General features: G+C 38.5%; 1 protein-coding gene across 1 annotated transcript in view; it reads left to right on the top strand.

Moving 5' to 3' along the window:
- Window positions 1–1,566: 1,566 nt before the first annotated feature.
- The window catches only part of col28a2b (collagen, type XXVIII, alpha 2b), a 39,929-nt gene continuing 22,747 nt past the window's right edge, over window positions 1,567–18,748 (top strand). Inside the window, exons 1-12 of the mRNA XM_072683089.1 lie at window positions 1,567–1,741; window positions 3,331–3,905; window positions 11,712–11,732; window positions 11,832–11,891; window positions 13,952–14,005; window positions 14,089–14,133; window positions 14,433–14,459; window positions 14,575–14,619; window positions 14,726–14,770; window positions 14,910–14,963; window positions 17,576–17,644; window positions 18,673–18,741. Coding sequence (XP_072539190.1) covers window positions 1,567–1,741; window positions 3,331–3,905; window positions 11,712–11,732; window positions 11,832–11,891; window positions 13,952–14,005; window positions 14,089–14,133; window positions 14,433–14,459; window positions 14,575–14,619; window positions 14,726–14,770; window positions 14,910–14,963; window positions 17,576–17,644; window positions 18,673–18,741 — 1,239 coding nt within the window. The remainder of the gene's footprint in view (window positions 1,742–3,330; window positions 3,906–11,711; window positions 11,733–11,831; window positions 11,892–13,951; window positions 14,006–14,088; window positions 14,134–14,432; window positions 14,460–14,574; window positions 14,620–14,725; window positions 14,771–14,909; window positions 14,964–17,575; window positions 17,645–18,672; window positions 18,742–18,748) is intronic.

Below are 18,748 nucleotides of genomic sequence, written 5' to 3' on the forward strand. Positions count from 1 at the left end.
CTTTTTACACACTAAGGTACATATATTATAAGTAACTACAGGGATTTCTTTACAAACTGGTGGGGCTATTCTTTGGTAACAGAGGTTTGTAGCAACATTTTAGGGCCGCCGGTGGGCTGTTTAAGGGGTTAAGTTGCTTTGAGGAACCTTTCTTTTGAAGAAAAGAGTTCCTTGAAGGTTCCTTAAAGCACCTTAAAAGGTTTCGCCAAAGTTTTAAACCGAAGAACCTCCAAAAGTTCCTCAAGGATCATGTAATTTTACAGTGACATTGTTTAATGATGGAATGCAGTTTAGACAGTACTAATAAGCTTCTGTTACTTGCTAGCTACATTAGCATCGTACTTCCAGTACAAAACTAAAAGAAGCAAAATTAAGACAACAAACATGTCTGATCAACTACATTTGGGAAGGCAGCACATTCCTAACTGTAAATCCCAACCAATCTCATTATCTCTGACTGATTTATTGGACTTTTATGCAAACGCCATTAACAGTGCACTGTGCAATTCCCCTTGAAACTGATATCTAATCTAATAAGACCTTACAGAAATCATCTTTACTTATTTTTATAGACTTCTCTGAACACACAAGGTCATGACACATTCAATAATACACACCCTACTAGCTGATGCTTGCCATTGGACATGTGTGGCTGTTCCAGAGCGTCCCATTTTTTGGCAGGGCTTTTGGATGGAGATTATACAAGCTGTGTGTGCGTGGTTAAATGTCTGTGTCAGCACTGAGTGCAGAAGAGGTGTCTCTTTGAATTAAACCTTTAAAAAAAAACAGCAAAAATTCATTACTGGTTATTAGATTCATGTGGAAATGATCCACACATCAGCTCGAAAATGTTCATTCAGTGCAAGACTTCTTTTATTGTACAAAAAAATTACATCAACCTAAAATGTAAAAGAAAATATACAAATCAAAAGAAAATGTAAAGGCTGGTAAAGTAGAAGGTTGGGATGTGATGAGTGTAAATGGAGAGGAGGAGCTTGGAGTGTGTGAGGAGCTGTGGAGTGTGCTGTGTATGGAGCTTTCTCGCTCAGGCTTGCTTTAAAACACTTGGACTCACTGACACATACATACACACACGCACACACTCACACACTCTACCAGAGCTTCACATCTTGTATCTGGAGTCTTTTTTGTTCTTCGTGCAAGATGTTTACAGGAAAGCAGAGCAGATGTTGGAGTGTCTGATTCTGAATCTGTGTTTTTGCTTAAAGATCATTCATCTAGCACAACAGCACAAGGTGAGTAGGAGGAGTCTGAATGTGTTATCATAATTGATTTTGTAATAATAGTTTTGTTCTTAATTATTATCCTTAGCTTATTCCTTTGGTACTAACATCAGTACTTTCTTTTAAACTAATGTGCTGTTAGAGAGCGTAATATGATGCTGTGGCTTATGTTTTGTATCTTTGCTATGTGGTTAATTGTACTGATCATGTAAGTAAATGCGAGGAATGTATTCAGTTATCATTATGATTATTTGTACTATTCCATGTTGATATATTTTTTAGAAACTGTCAGTGTACATGCATGTCTATGTGTGTAGGTGAAATGCAGCTTTCTGTGCACTGGCTGGTTTTGCTGTTTGGGCTGCCATGCATTTGGGCCCAGCAGGACTATGACCAAGAAAATGACAATGAAGAAGAAGAAGAAACAAGGAACAACAAGAACAGATCCAAAAGCAAACTCCTCTCATCTGGCCTAGCGCCAAAAAGCAACAAACAGCGTAAGAACAAACATCACTTCCAAAGATCTGACTGAAGCGCTGACACAGTGTGAATATGATTGATGAAGAACATCTCCACAGTCTTAATCTATTAATGCTCCGTCTGGGGCAGGCTTCTCAAAAATCTGTTTCAATCTAATAAAAAATTTGCCATTGAAATGTGTAAATAATATTTACATTCATTATTGTGTCTAACTTGTATCATGCCCAGTTTGCATTAGCTACAACAACATAGACCAATCCACAGTAAACCTAAACTCCTCATTTATTGAGTTCAATGTAATTTTTGCTAAGTTTCTGTCCAGGCAGTAGATGCCATCAAATAATGCATGTAAGGTTTCTGTCCTGGCATAGGTAGGTCACATACCTATTAAACAACGATACCCCTGATTTGGTAAGTGTATAGCATATCCACAAGTACCGTAATTGAATATACTAAATGTGCATGCAGTGTGTACATTTTTTAAGAATGTTAACGCACACTTCTGCCCTATGGTGCAGTGTCAAGCAAAAAGGAAAGAGTTACTCATGGCAGTAACAGTTTGAAAAACATGGTGGATGCTACATTGAAAAACATACATAATTTAAAGATATTTAAAACGTGAACACTATTCCCTTTAAAATGGCAAACCTAAAGATAAAAAGATCAAAGCTTTACTAAAGAAATATTAAAATAAATTATGTTGATGTAACATTTTATTTGTGTTATTTATTCACTTTAATTTAAAGCACCATTTTTCACTGTGAATTTACGTGATTAAACTATGAATTGGCCACTCATTGATTTTCAGTCAAATTTAAGAGAATTTGGTTTATGTGGGTGGGGCTGTGATATGGAGTTTCTGACAAAAATCTGCCCAATTCTGATTGGCTTGAGGCATTATTATTAAGTATATATAAGCACCAACAAGCCCTAAGATTACATGTGGTAATGCTTTTTCAGTTAAGTATAATTAGCTTTGCTGGAGAATGGGGTGTGCAGTGTGCTGATTAAACTCTGGAATTTTTAGCTTATAGAAGTCAGTGGAAATGGCCAGAAGAGTTAATCTTATCTTTTTGGCTCCTTGTTGCTTATGAGGTTTATGTGGGTGGGGCTGTGATATGGAGTTTCTGACAAAAATCAGCCCAATTCTGATTGGCTCGAGGCATCATTATTAAGTATATATAAGCACCAACAAACCCTAAGATTACATGTGGTAATGCCTTTTCAGTTAAGTGTAATTAGCTTTGCTGGAGAATGGGGTGCTGATTAAACTCTGGAATTTTTAGCCTGTAGAAGTCAGTGGAAATGGCCAGAAGAGTTAATCTTATCTTCGTGGCTCCTTGTTGCTTATGAGGGTTTTAGTCATGATTCCCTGTCTTGGGGCAAGTTTCCTGGCTGCCATGTGCTTGTTCTGTCAAAAATATGATTTATGATTTAGCCTGTAGTTGATTTAAGCTGTCCTAGAGTGAGTGTACTATATTAAGTGATACTGTAGTCTAGATCCTGGAGAGCATTTGAAGGTCACGGCTTTGGCCTAGAAGTCATATTTAGGCAGTGTTAAATCATAAATCTAATATAGATCTTTTTTCATTTAATCCACTCTCAGCACTGGTGGATGAAGACTGCACTGTGGAGCTGGCTTTCTTGGTGGACAGTTCAGAGAGTGCCAAAGACAACCATCACAGGGAGAAACAGTTTGTTACTGATGTGATCGAACGTGTCCAGAATATTCGGCTGCAGACTGGTCGTGGTTTGATATTTAGGTCTGCCCTCCTCCAGTATAGCAGTCATGTGATCCAAGAGCAGACCTTCAGCCAGTGGAGGGGTGTGTCCAACTTCATAGCCAACGTAATGCCAATGACCTACATTGGGCAAGGAACCTATTTAACCTATGCCATCACCAACCTCACCCAAATGTACTTGAAGGAGTCAGGTCCAAGTAGTGTGAAGGTGGCCATTGTGCTGTACGATGGCCAGTCACATCCTAAAAACCCTGACATATCCTCTGCTGCAGAGGATGCTAGAAACCAAGGTGTTCGCTTTTTCGCCATTGGTATTACACCTGCGGCCAATGAACCTCCCAAGATGGCCCAGCTAATGCGTCTGGCCAGTTCACCTTCATCACGTTATCTGCACAACCTCCAGGACAAGGGAATCGTGGAGAAAATCACCAAAGAGCTGGTGAGTATCATGAGGAATCCGCACCACAAGAGTTAGCCATCAATGCTAAAACTTTTTCAGAAAGTACCATGAATGGTAAAACCCACTTATTATCAACCAAAGTGTCTGAGATTTGCTCCTTTAATTTTGCACTGGCACTACGAGGCTAACATAGTCTTATATAGCCTATATCAAGCAACAGAAACTAGGGCAGCAAGAGATTGGAAAACAAATGACATTGCAACAGTTTTCTTTCTGCAATATATATTGAGATTTTCAAAAAGCACAAGAATTTCCACCAGAAATGGCATTAATAATGCACTCCGTGTACCCAAGATTGGAGTAAAATTATATATATTAAATTATAATGGGCAGATATAATCTGACCCTGGTAGGCATGTTTTGGAAAATGAGAACAATATGTTCCAAGCAGCAAAAAAGTTACATAACATTACATTTAATACCATGTGACTATTATGCATGCTCATATTGTGATGGCGGTGCTAAAACGATATTGTGCAGCCCTAACAGAAACCCTAGCACAAACAGCATTCGTAAATCATCACATCCACCCATCATGGATTTCCATGGATTGGAGATGTCCTGTAATGCAAATATTTTCATATGTTAGCAGTTTTATTGAGGTTTATTTTTTATTGAGTTATATGTTTATTCAGTCAAACCTTTTGTGTGTAAAGACAGCCAATCAATGTAGCAAAATTGTTTGGAAATATGCACTTGTTGGTGACATTTTAGGCATTAGGCAGCACTACAACATGATAGCTGAAACTTAAACACTGTAGTATAATTTGACATGTACCTTAGAGTGTTGAGGAATTTTACTAGACAGAGGTGGCAGCCATAATCACAGCAGCCGTCCTGTCCCCTGAATACTGCTTTCCAATGCTATAAATAATATTATGCCACATGTGGCACAAAACTGTTCTTTTATGATAGTACTGCTTTAAGTTCAGAAGATGTTTGGCCTTTGAAGCTAGGCTTAAATGTTGACCTTAACTTGGGCCATTTGTAAGGATTTACAAAAGCACCACCAGGGGAGTTAGTTGAAAATGTTGTTAGCACAGCTGCTGAAATCTCTACTTTGTTATGTCATAAGGAAACCATCACAAGACGAACCAGCACATTCACATTTTACTGCTGTTTTCTTGCTTTGAAGCTGCAATATTATTTGAGGCAGAAAGGTTTGACTGATTGGGAAGACAACTGAGGTACATTTAGAGGGCCAGATTTTTTTTGGTCAGCTGAGGAATGAATGGCGGTTTATTCTATAACTCATAAAACAATGCGCAGTGCAAGAAATAGCACTAATCAATTCTATATATATATTGGTAAATTGAGAATTTCCCCACTGTGGGACTAATAAATGATTCTCTTATCCTGCTACCTACAAAGCGCATTATATAGCTTTTAAAATAATATTAATTATAACACAGCACAGCAGTTTTAATCACTTGGCACATTCATATTTACTTATACCTTAGACCACTAGGGGTGCTAGCCATTTTATTGATGTCTTGTGTTAACAGTCATCCGTTATTGGTTAACCTGTTAACAAAGAAGAAATTATATTGGAATTTATCCAAATATATTGGTATTTTTTAGAGCATCAGCAAAACTTTAATTAATTCCCGAGAGACCCCCCCTGGAAAGGGATAAACATTTAGAGAGCCTATATTAATTGACAGGATGATGTTGGTTTATGTTTAGTTTTGTTTTGGTTTGAGGTGGGTTGATACAAGGTTCCATAGCTGTAATGATATTGTATGAAACATTTGATAATGTTTTGGCCAATGTTATGATATTTCTGAATATTGATAGGGTGATATCTTGATAGGCTAAACCCACTTATGAAAATACAATTGTGAAAGTGTTAAGATGGATTTCATTATTTCTTGGTGTCACTGACACTGATTTGAACTTTGAACACGATGGATATTGACTGGATATCTTGCTAGGCTCTATGCCGTAGTTTGACTGTATATGTGTTTCAAAACAACTGCACAACAACTGCTGAAGTTCCCTTAAATGAAAATATGGCTTGGTGTGTGCAAGATCAACTAACCAATCGTGGGCAATATGTATAACTTCATCAGCTATATCATGTGTGATTGTGATGATTGTTTGGCCTTTCAGGAAGCTTTAGACCTTTCAGAATTTAGGTTCAGATGCTGTTAACATTAGTCCACATCAGTCGGGAGGGTCTTAGCTGTGTTACATTGTGTTAGACTTTTTAGACCCATAGCAAACAGGATAAAGTACCTGTTGTTGTGAGGCGGTCAAAGGTGTGTGTACATTGGGAATTTTACAACAGTTGGGGAATGTAATTAACTTTAACACCACTGCCGTAATTATAAATTACTCTTTGAGCCCCGCTTATGTTGTGTTGACAAGCTGAAGTAAAAGAATAATGTGACTGGAAAGGTAGTGTTAATTTTTAGTGGCAATGACAGTTATGCCATTCTCCCTACTACAAGTCAGTGTACCAAATATTATGTTAAGGTTTCAACAGATATTATGCACAGTTTCAAGCCAACAGTGAATCTGCAGGAAATATCTTAGCGAGAAGTGTAAATAGACTTAGCTATAGCTTATGAGTGTTGTTTAAGTAATCTATGTAGTCTAATTCTCAGATAGCTGGGGGGGGGGGGGGGGGGTATACAATGCCACCAGTTTGTAATTAACACAAAGATAGACATTATGGCTTTTACCTTCTGACACATGGGCATAGTAAAACAATTCCTGGAATATGGGTTTCCCCTGACTTCACAAGGTAACAGGTGTATGAGATGGGTGTGTGTATCTGCCTGCCACCATAGGAGAGGTCTATTCTTACAAGAGTATCTCCTTTTCCCCCTTTATTCTTCATTGCACGGAATCATTTAACTTTGTTATTTTTTCCAGATAATTGTCATATATTATAATTATAACTTGGAATATTTGAGCTGAAGATCTTGACAGTTGTAGACATTTTTTAAAACATCTTATTTGGAGAAGGGCAATGCATTTGTCTGTTGAACGCAGTGGTGACTTCCCAGGGGAGCGCTCTTGCTTGAAGTGAGTTATATGGCCTGTGGGATAGGAAATGCTTTGTTGTGGTGAGTTGTGGCCTTTTACGTAGTTCAGAAGAGCACACATGCGGAGTAAACCGCTGCCAAGCATATATTGGACTCCAGACATTTCCATCTGCTCTAATCAAAACCACAAACCACCTGTGAATTCATCACGCTTGTTTTCGTTAGTTCACTGTGTGTGTGGAACCTGAAATTAGTTAATAAATGACTCATTTATTTGGACTTCAACTTCAACTAAATTAATCAAAGTTGTACATTGTGCCAATTTAAACTTAGACTGTGTTTGCTGGAATTCTTAAGAAGCAACTACAGTTTAAGTCATAAGATGACTGACACCAGAATTTGGCCAGTATCTGAAGGAGGATAATTTTAGTACAGTAACTGTAAATGGGAACAGATGTTGGCTATAGATAGTGAGTTGACGTTTACGGTGCAGCAGCCAGTGTGATCTTGCATGCAGAACTCAGAGCTCATCTGCAGGCTGGCCTCACACAAATGGCTATTGATGTAGGTGGTTAATGTCAGGGCGAGACTCAAGTAGTAAAACAGGCCGACTCAAAAGCATGCAATAGATTACTTACGGGACCGAGTGAAGCTATGAACAAAACTGCACATAAACACAGAGACATAAAAAAGAAAAGTAGTCAAACAGTTGATAACAGGCTAGTTTTGATTACCACACAACATAGAAACATGCTGACAAGCCAACAAGCTTCAGAGACAGGTATAAGTTCGGATATTTAATTTCTGACTCATTATAAAATGCCAAAATAAGCCATATCTAAACATATTTTCTAGTGAAAACATTGGGTTATGTGCTTCCTGATTTAGGCTGTGACTTTTTTCTGTAAGTTAAATGTACAATACAAAAAACATACAAAAGTGGGTTCCGTGCTAATAGAAAATTTAGAGTGCAACTCAAAGCAACAAATTTCCACAATAAAAAACAAAAAACAAAAACGATGTATTGTTATAGCAGAAGCAATTTAGCTACAGATGGCTGTGGGGAAACTATTGTCCCACCCATTTAAACTATCAGGATGCTTTAAGTATTGAACATTTAAATCCTAATACTAATGTGTTACCTTAGTGCTAATGTAACAGATGGCTTAATGAACAAGTTGAAGAAATTACTGGAAGTCCAAAAATTGGGAGGAGGAACATGCCTGAAGCTCAATAAATATATTATTATATAATAAATAAATATCATCTCTACCTTGTTCACCTGTCTACCATCCACCACCCCATCTTCTTCCTTTTTAACTGTCATCTTTACGTCCTCATCAGAGAGGAGGGACTGGCTTCTTACCACAAGCAGACGCTGCCTGAACTCCAGCCTCTGTGTTCTCTCCCCTCTCTTCAGTCTCCTCTCAAATCACTATATACTGAGAGCATGGTCTGAATGAGCAAATATCCTGCATTTAATTTCCTGTCAGCATGTTTGTGTTATCAGCCTGAGTGGTCTATCTGAACAACTGTTGTATGTTTTTAGAGCATGAAAATGGCATGAACATATTTTTGACTGAGTAAGTAAACAATATTTGTAAGTTATAGTTGTGGTAAGTTACAGTCTTTGGCGTAGGCCTTGTAGTCAGCCCAGGTTTTACAACACCTTGCCAAACTTGCGAGAAGACAGGGGTCGAGCCAACCTCCTGGGTAACTGGATGGGACAAATTTAAGCAGTGAGAAAGCATCTGAAAGCAAGTGTAAGCAAAGGCAGGTGGTAATTGGTTGAGGTTTTGAAGACAGTTGGTGATTAGTGGCGGTAAATACGGTGTAGCATTAGAATCTTCTAGTAGAACTTTTGCTGAAGCTTTCATATATGTTAAGTGTGTTTGAGAACCAGTCAGGTTCTGCTCAGTAAGGAACTGCTGCAGTGGATCTCGGATCATTAACTAATGTTACTTTGCAATTATTTTAGCTTGGCTCTCTGTCAGGGATACCCTTAGTGGTTTAAATAAGATCAGTGTGTAGCATCTGCATGTTCTGTGTGGTACAATTTTCTTGTATTTATAATGTTTGAGGTGTTGTGCAAGGTATATTGTGCAATAAAATGTATCTTAACCCCAACAATGAGACCTTGTAGGGCCGCTGCTACAATAGGCAGTTCAATTGAAAGTGCACTGTATTAATTATGCAGATCGCTACAGCAGCTACGGAGGAGATTACCACTCACTTGGGCAAAACTGAAGGATCAGTATACTAATCAGGGGCAAGGAAGGAGTGGTGTGTGGTCCTGCCATCAAATCTGTGTCTGGTGCTGTCTGTAGCTATGCATGTGCGGCTGGAGATGTATATCAGCATGTTTATGTTTTCATGTGCGCATAAACATTTTCACGGCGAAGACAAAACATCACAAAATTTGATATTGTATTGTTATATGCTAATCAGAGCATACTTCCTATATATGTTAACATGTACCTATCATGTTTACTTGTCTTGTCTATTGTTTTGTTACTTTGCAAATATAAGAAAATAGAAAAAGTGTCTTAATTAATCACAAAAAAATTGTACAGTCTTGTTAAACCTCTCAGCGGAAGCTAACTTAGTAAGAAATTATACTGTTGCTGCACACAATTAGAAATCTCGCCTGCTCTGGCTTCACAAATACGCCACTGTCTGTTATCTGCATTTAAGTTAGTGTTTTTGGCCTATAGCTCCTCTCCTTCTCCCATGACTCACACATGACTCTGGTATAGTAAATCATGCTCCGTTCCCAGTTTAACAAAGGGAAATCTTGGTGTAAATCTACTGTATAGCCAGTGTTACCTGTATGTGATCTGTTCAAAATCCCTGTGGAGCGAGCGTTAGAGAGCTGTTAGCACTGAAGCTTGGGTGTAGATTTCCTTTGTTCTCAGATAGTAATGTGTAATGCCTGACTCAGTACCATCTGCAAGCTATTAACGTTTGGTCATGCAAACACTGTTCTCTCTGACCAGGTGCTTTCATTTCCCTTTTTTCTCCTTTCTCTTTCTACACCCTTAAACAATGTTCTTTAGTAAAGGCAATGGTTCTATGTAGAACTAGGAAAACGTAAACAGAAAAATGACATTTAAATGCCCGAATGGTTCTTTGCCTGGTTCCTCAGATACAAAGATGTCTTGTATGTACACTGCTCAAAATAAAGGGAACACTCAAATAACACATCCTAGATCTGAATGAATGAAATATTCTCATTGAATACTTTGTTCTGTACCAAGTTGAATGTGCTGACAACAAAATCGCACAAAAATCATTAATAGAAATCAAATTTATTAACCAATGGAGGCCTGGATTTGGAGTCACACACAAAATTAAAGTGGAAAAACACACTACAGGCTGATCCAACTTTGATGTAATGTCCTTAAAAAAGTCAAAATGAGGCTCAGTATTGTGTGTGGCCTCCACGTGCCTGTATGACCTCCCTACAATGCCTGGGCATGCTCCTGATGAGGATCTCCTCAATCGGATTCAGGTCTGGGGAACGGGCGGGCCAGTCCATAGCTACAATGCCTTCATCTTGCAGGAACTGCTGACACACTCCAGCCACATGAGGTCTAGCATCGTCCTGCATTAGGAGGAACCCAGGGCCAACCGAACCAGCATATGGTCTCACAAGGGGTCTGAGGATCTCATCTAGGTACCTAATGGCAGTCAGGCTACCTCTGGCGAGCACATGGAGGGCTGTGCGGCCCTCCAAAGAAATGCCACCCCACACCATTACTAACACACTGCCAAACATCATGCTGAAGGATGTTGCAGGCAGCAGATTGCTCTCCACGGCGTCTTCAGACTCTGTCAGTTATTGGTATAGGTAACTCATAGCCAGTAATAAATTGCATATAGACCTGAAAGAGCTGTTATAGAGCTTAAACATACAGTATTTACTGTGTAAAGCATAACCCTAGAAAAACTGCAAATATATTTTTTTACAGCGAACAGATCTTGGGCAGTTGGAGGGTAGCATTCTGGCAACTGATGGCTGATTAGCTGTCAAAACATCAGACAGTAAACAAAGCTTCAAAGGGCAAGCTAGCCTGTATGCCTTTTTTCAAAGTTAAAGGCTATGCTCAAATCTTATTAACATTAATATTATTTGAACATTTCAGAAAAACAACACATGTCTTTATTGATCTAGGCCCAGTTTCTCAAAAGCTTTACCCCAACTGTGATCCTCATTCTACCTCCATTGTATGAGGAGGCAGGGCAAAAAACTACATTGCTCCCCAACAGCCTCTCATCGAAAACATGGAGCATTTCAGTCCACATATCAGCTTTTTCAAAAGCGATGGTCAGGCCTGGGTTTCCCAAAAGCCTCATTGGAAATAAGGAAAACTGGGCTTAGATCAATATAGACACGCATTGCACACAGAAATGATCAAATAATATTGATATAGACAACATTTGAGCCTAGCCTTTAACATCACATTCATTTTAAATGTGTTTTTATTAAAAAAACATTCCCATGACATGAGGAGAAGAGAAAAGTTAAGCTCAAAGATAAGCAGTGCAGGATAGTCAGTACTGGACATGAACTTGACCTGGTGAGACCTGGCAAGATTGTCAACAACATAAACAAGAGGGAAGGTCTGTGATACATTGCAAAACTGGAGGAAAACACATTGCATCTTAAAAATAAACTTGCTGCAGGCACTAGTTTATTGACCATTTATGCTCAACCGCAGATCTGCCTGTATCATGACTAAGCTTATTGATAACTGGATTCAAATTCAATTTTTTTTCTTTTTATTTTCAGACAGAGTTGGCAGAAGAAGTGGTAAGTGCACATTCGCGAATGACTGAGAACTATGAGCTTAACAAGTTGTGAATGAGTCAGTGTGAATCATCATGTGGACCTTTCTATGTGTGTTTACAGTGTCCACTGGATAAGAGATGCATGTGTGAGAAAGGAGAAAGAGGACCCAGTGGGCCTGCTGTGAGTACCAACGTTCTTAATGTGATTCTTCCAAACTCAATGACAATACACTTGTCTTTACCCTGACAAAGCTCCATCTAATGAGCAGTAAAAAATATGTCAATAGATAAAATTAAACTCATACTTGTCCACAAACACATACTTGTCCACATAAAATAAAATCCCTAGAAAAAAGAATCTAGTGAAACACCATTACTTTGCTGCTCATACACTACCCTACCCTTCTGCTACAACCCCTCTCCCCACTGTACACACTCACTAAGAACTTTTTTAGGAACACGTGTACACCACTCTGTATGATGGAGGTGAGCTGAAAAACATCTCAGAAAGCACAACATGCCGAAGCTTGAGGTGGGTGGGCTAGAGTGGCAGAAGACCACTTCAGAGGAACACAAAGCTGAAGCTACAGTGGTCACAGGCTCATCAAAACTGGACAGTTGACGACTGTGATAACATAGCCTGGTGTGATGAATGTGGATTTCTGCTGAGGCACGACAGAATTTGGCACAAACAGCATGAATTCATGAACCCAACTTGCTTTTTGTCAGCAATCCAGACTGGTGAAGGTGGTGTTATGGTGTGGGGAATGTTTTCTTGGCACATTTTGGACCTGGTAATACCAATCAATCATCGCTTGGTAATGCACCATGTCAAAAAGCAGAAGTAATCTCCAGCTGGTTTTGTGAGCATAACATGAGTTCTTCAGTGGCCTTCCCAGTCACAGGACCTGAACCCAATAGAACATCCCTAGGATGTGATGAATTAGAAAAACAGCAAAAATGAAAGTGCACCTTAAAAATCTTTAGGAATTGCATGAGGCAAACATGTCAGCGTGGATCTGAATTTCAAAGGAATGTTTCCAACATCTTGTGGAATCCATGCCGTGAACAAATGAGGCTGTTTTGAGAGCAAAAGTAGGTCCTATCCAGTATTAGTATAGCGTTAGTAATAAATTGCTTCATAGGTAGGATACATAATGCAACCTACATGACTACTAAGGCCCATAGTATCTGTAGTTTCTTGTATCCAACAAATACCTTCATTTCGAAATGAGGAGTGATAAATCTACTGCAATGTGTGGCATTTCGTCTCGAGTCCTTGTGTCTCACTCTCACGCAGGTTGAGATAATTGAGTGTGTGTGATTTCACCTTTCAGCACTCGCCTCAAGCATGGGGACTCCACAGAAGATTAACTGCAAGCTAAAACACATTCACTGGATTCTTTTACTTTATGCTCAAAGTCAAGTCATTTATTCCATTTACAGGTTTGTATCAGGACAGCTGGAGAAGAACAAGATTGTTCTTGTACCTGTAGAAAAATGCTTTATGCATATATCATCCATAACTATCAATTAAATTAAAAAAGAATTGCATTCTCTATAGTTAATACCTCAGTGACCTTGAGTTAATCCTTAGCTAGATTAGCTTGATATGGATGTTTTACCCAACACTATAATAGAGCAATATCATTTATATATCTTATGGTCACAAGATGATCTGCAAGACAAATGACTGTTTTGTTGTTATATTTAGTGTTGTAGAATATTGTGAAACTGTAATATTATTTGGGTGGAGGCTTTATATAAGCCTATATGGGCTTTTGCCTCTGTCCACACTGTATGTTGTTATTTTAGTTTTTGTCTTTTTTAAGAGTATTTTCAATTCAGGAAGCTGTATTGATATGTCAAATAAGGGCTTTTTTGTACAAGTTTGAGGATAAAGAATAATAGAAGATATGGAAGTTATACTTTTTTAGTCATTAAAGCTCACAAAGGTTTTTTTGTTCATGATATGTTGAACAATGTTGCAATTTACAGTCTGCATAAGGTGAGCCAACAACTAGAAAGTAATGGGTGTGAACATAGTCAGGCAGGCAGCAAAATTACCATATGAATTAGCATGCATAGTGTAGGGTGTTTAGGTTACGCTTTCTTTGACATTTATTAACACTGTTTATATTCACTCAGTTCGAACAGTACTTTTACTTTTACAGAGTTTGGTGAGCAAATTTTACATTTCATTTTTTTATATGTTTCTGTCTCTCTCTCTCTTACTCTCAGGGTAAGAAAGGTCGGCCAGGAGACGACGGAATCCCAGGGCTAAAAGGGCAGAAGGTACAGAAATATACCTAATCATTTTCTACTCATCTTGATGCAATTGTAAACACCTCTGACATACAACGTCCTGCTTCCTATAGGGAGAGAGCGGCCATCAAGGATTTCCAGGTCGAGAGGGGTCAGAGGTGAGCATGCGGGCTTTGCCTGTTTTGTAGCTTGATTGACAGTGTTGTTGTTACCTTTGTATGAAACAACACTGAGACAGTCAATGAGTTGAAAAGAAAAAATAAATAATGGAATAAAGCATTTTTTTTTATTTCATTACAGTCTATAAAGATAGGGCTACAGTATAAAAAATGAAATAAATAACTACAGATCATTGGGCTTTGGGAATTACTTGTTCTGAGTAAAATGCCTTACTTTTAATCTTAGAAACAGGTCTTGCTAAATTGTCACTACAATTTTTTTGTTCTTTGATCATCAGGGCAAACCTGGGTATAAAGGAGAGAAGGTAAGGGCAGCTCATGGGACATTTCAGAGGATTTATGTGGGTCTCCTCTGTATCAATATGGTTTTTGAGACTCTTGGTGTGTCTAAGTGTTTTATTTTGTATATTCTGCTGTCAGGGCGAGAGAGGAGAGTGTGGGATGCCTGGAACGAAAGGAGACCGAGTATGGCTAATCTTATTCGCTCAGGAATATTTGCATTCATCTACATTCAATAGAGACCTTGTTTGTACATATCTTAATCAGTAGATGTATTATTTACCCCTGACAGGGACCTGAGGGCCCAGTGGGCACTAGAGGAAGTCGAGGCCTACAGGTATGAAATTTATCAGATTAAGAATACTGTTATTGTCTATTCAGTTTTTCCAATATTCTGGCAGCATATCTAGCAACAAGAGTGATTATGTGAACATATATATAATGAAAATTGTGTTTGTTTTCCTGTGTAAACACAGGGTTTTCCTGGACCTAATGGAGACATCGGCCCTGAGGGCCCACCAGGGAAAAAAGTGAGTCACATGCTACTTCGATCAAATACGTGATTACTTTACCCAGCTCTTAGTTTTTGGTCTAGGATTAAAGTGTTCACATTTGTAAGGTGATCTAGCAGTAGTGGAACATTAATAGACGTAGCTGTCTCCACTCTGGAGCAGGATGGGCCCAGACATTTCTCAAAACATGATGCTAACATTTCCATGTGATCTAAGGCCAGAAACTTGTCACAGGCAATGTGTGATCTGTCTATTCATTGCTCTCGAGATATTTACACCATGTGTAAATGCTTAGCATAGTGTTGTATACAGAGCTTAAAGTATTGTGTTGACTTAGTAAAGTGCACTAGTCGTACATTAGTCTTTGGTGCACTCCATGGGCTAGTGAAATAGGCAGTCTGAGCCCAGACTGGTGCACTATATAAACTGAGACTAGTGCACTATAGGACTAGTGACTAGGGTACTATATAGGCTGACATGTGTGCACTATACAGAATAAATGTAGTGGACTATATAGTCTTGGTCTTGTGCACCCTATAGACTGAGAGTAGTGCAATTCACTTCTAATAAGTAGTTCTAGTTAAACTTCTAGTTTACTACATATACTTAGTCTAGTGGACTATATAGACTAAGACTAGTGCACTATACAGCCTGATTCTAGTGCACTATATAGATGTAGCCTAGTGTACTATATTGGCTGAGACTAGAGATTTGAGTAAAATACAAACTGAATCTTGTGCACTATATAGACTTAGTCTTAGGCACTTTTAAGATTGAGACTAGTGCACTATATAAGCTAAACACCCACATCACTCCAGTTGTGTCGACACCAGAGGTGTCGAGAGCAATTCATGTAATAGGGGGAGAATATGTATAGGTTGAGAACCTAGTGATCTGAATTGAGGAGAAAATGTGGTAAAATAAAAATAACTTTAGCAGCCTCTCCTGGCTCACCCCCTTCTGCTATGTGACAAACAGTCTGCAAACAATCTGCAGTTTATGATCGATGGTTCGGAAGGTCTAGTGTATTACATAGACTGCTAGACAGCATGTTCCAGCATAATTGTATTTTTACCTGATAACTTAGCAACAAATAAGGGTTTGAGCCCATGTGTGGCCTTGCAGTCAGAGTGACACTGAAGACACTTTAGTAAGATTACACAACATTCACAAGAAACCTTGTGTGTAATTCTCCCTGGCATCCATATTCTCCCTCTAGCACTCTGTAATTTTTATTCAGGGAACAGAACCCCAAGGGGAAAAGGCAAAGCTTAATTATTTTTTCAGGAATGTTCTTTTAGACCCTTAGAAGGCTGTCATGTGTCAGGTGAGCAGTAGGCCACTGTCTGGACTTGCTAAAGGATGATGGGATTCTCAGAGAGGTGTAAATGGGACATGAGTTGATGGGTTTACAAGAGTGCACATTAGGACAGCATTTATGGTTTAAAAACATTCTGTACAAAAATAAATAATCATATTTGTCCCTTATATTGAGGTTTGCTAACACCAAAAGAAAAATATGCCTTGCTCAAGGGCACCTCTGCCATAAATAATAGGGAAGAGAAAGCACTGTTCCATAACTTTTTCCAAGCCCAGACTCTCTAACCGTTGGCCTTGGCCTACTTTCTCAGACATGTATACTACCATTCAAAGGTTTGGAATTACTTATACAATTAATAATGTTCAATAATTGTTGTGTAATAACATCATAAACATAATAAAACAGCATGGTATAATAGATGCTAACATATAAACAGAGAGAGAACAGGAAGTAATGACAGCATGCTTTCAAAGCAAATAGTAGACTAAATATATATATAATAATCAAAGTATTTTATAAGTGAGATGATCATTAAGATTGAGATGATTTTTAGTGCCTCTTTTCAAATATATAAGGCATTCTGAATATGGAATGTATTATAGGTTCGTTACATAATTTCACAGTTATTGGGAAGTTATCTACATCATCTAAAATGTCTTAATTTTTACACATTCCTGAAAAATAGCTGAAACAGTGAAATCATGAAATTTACTCCTCCTGTGATTTTACATTTTCTTTTGTGTGACTAAAGTGTGACAATATAAAACATAAGCATTTAGCCCTGAATTTAACCCCTTAAACAGCCTATGGTCCACCGGCTGGCCAAAAGTGTTATTATAAACTTCTGTTACCAGAGAATATCCCTGTAGTTACTAAATAATACACCTTAGTGTATAACAAGCCTGCGTTAAGGGGCTAACTTGTTGTAATACCTCCTGAATTCAATATTATACATCATCCTGTCTCATCTGCTGGAAACTGTATTTTCGCTACCAAGCACAGAAGTGCTATCACCCTGAAATCAGTTGCTAAAACAGCTAATAAAACAGTGTGCTTTCCAATACTGTGACACAGAAATGGAATGGATATGAGATACCTTAAAGTAACTCGTGGTAAAGCTCATAACCTTCCCATAGAGATGGTTATTACCTCAGTGTATGACCACTTAATGACTAGTGTCAACTGTCCCGTATGTACTCAGGAAATTAATAATCCAAAAGGAGGAAGAAGAGTATGGAATGAGAATCCTCAGTGTTAGCTGTCGGTGGTCTAAATGTCATGTGTGTTTTTTGTTTTTTTTCATATTAAGGGGGAGAGAGGTCTTCCTGGTCCACCAGGAATTCAGGGTGAAACTGGAATTGGCCTTTCTGGACCGAAGGTAAGGAATCTTCTGACTTAGTATAAAAAATACCACACATAAGTCACTATAAGGGGGACTGTGGGCTTTTTGACTTGAACCTTTAGAAGTTCTAGTTATTGAAAAAAAAAAATGTTATTGTTGTGTGTACTGTTGTGTTTTGCAGAATGCAAATTGAATGTAAAAGTAATTTGTTGTAGAAACCAACTATTGATATAAATACTGCACTTGAATACTGCAAAATGACATTTTACAGTTTATATTTGAGATTCTGTCTGTTGGTCCTCTTAAATATGGAAAACCCATGCACCTGACCTTCCAGGCAACAGTACAGTTGAGATTAGGTCTTGCTAATTAAATGAATTGGAGCAGTCTCTCAGTCTCTCTCTCTCTCTCTCTCTCTCTCTCTCTCTCTCTTGATTTCTCTCTTTCCTAGCAGTAAAATGTGTTGATAACTGTTCAGTCAAATGAAACAATAAGATAAGGTCATAAAAGATTGAATGCACTGTAAAAACATTATAAGGATCTAAACTGATACTAAATACACTATTTGGCCACATAATATTTGTTGGAGGGACTGTCTCTACTGTCCAGGGAAGGCTTACTACTAGATTTTGGACCATTGTGTTCAGGATGTTGGATGTTGGGGAGTTACCTCATCACCAACTCCCCAACTCAAACCCCTAAACTATTGGATGGAGTGCCATCATTCCAAAGAACAAAGTTCCGCTACTCCACAAGTCAATGCTGGGGGGCTTTAAACCCCTCTAGTCCATGCCTGGCATTAGTTCATATAGTTCATATTACTCCACTATACATGAACTACACAATCTGTGTGTATACATTTGCATATATGTGTCAGTAGTGAGTGCAACGTAAAATAGCTGAATGCAATCATTAATAGGAGTGTCCACAAACGTTCGGACATATAGTGTAAAAAGATAATAGCTAGGTGAAACTAACCAATTGCACAGTTAGCCAGGTTCATTTCTGCTATTTGCAGTCTTGAGTGTAACTCTCTAATTGCGCGTCTGGGTGTGTATGTGTAGGGTGAGATGGGACTCCAGGGCAGAATGGGACCTCCTGGACCTCCTGGGCTTGGAGAACCTGGCCTACCAGTAATTA

This window comes from Salminus brasiliensis, chromosome 7 (genome assembly GCF_030463535.1).
Source record: "Salminus brasiliensis chromosome 7, fSalBra1.hap2, whole genome shotgun sequence".
Taxonomy (NCBI): Eukaryota; Metazoa; Chordata; class Actinopteri; order Characiformes; family Bryconidae; genus Salminus; species Salminus brasiliensis.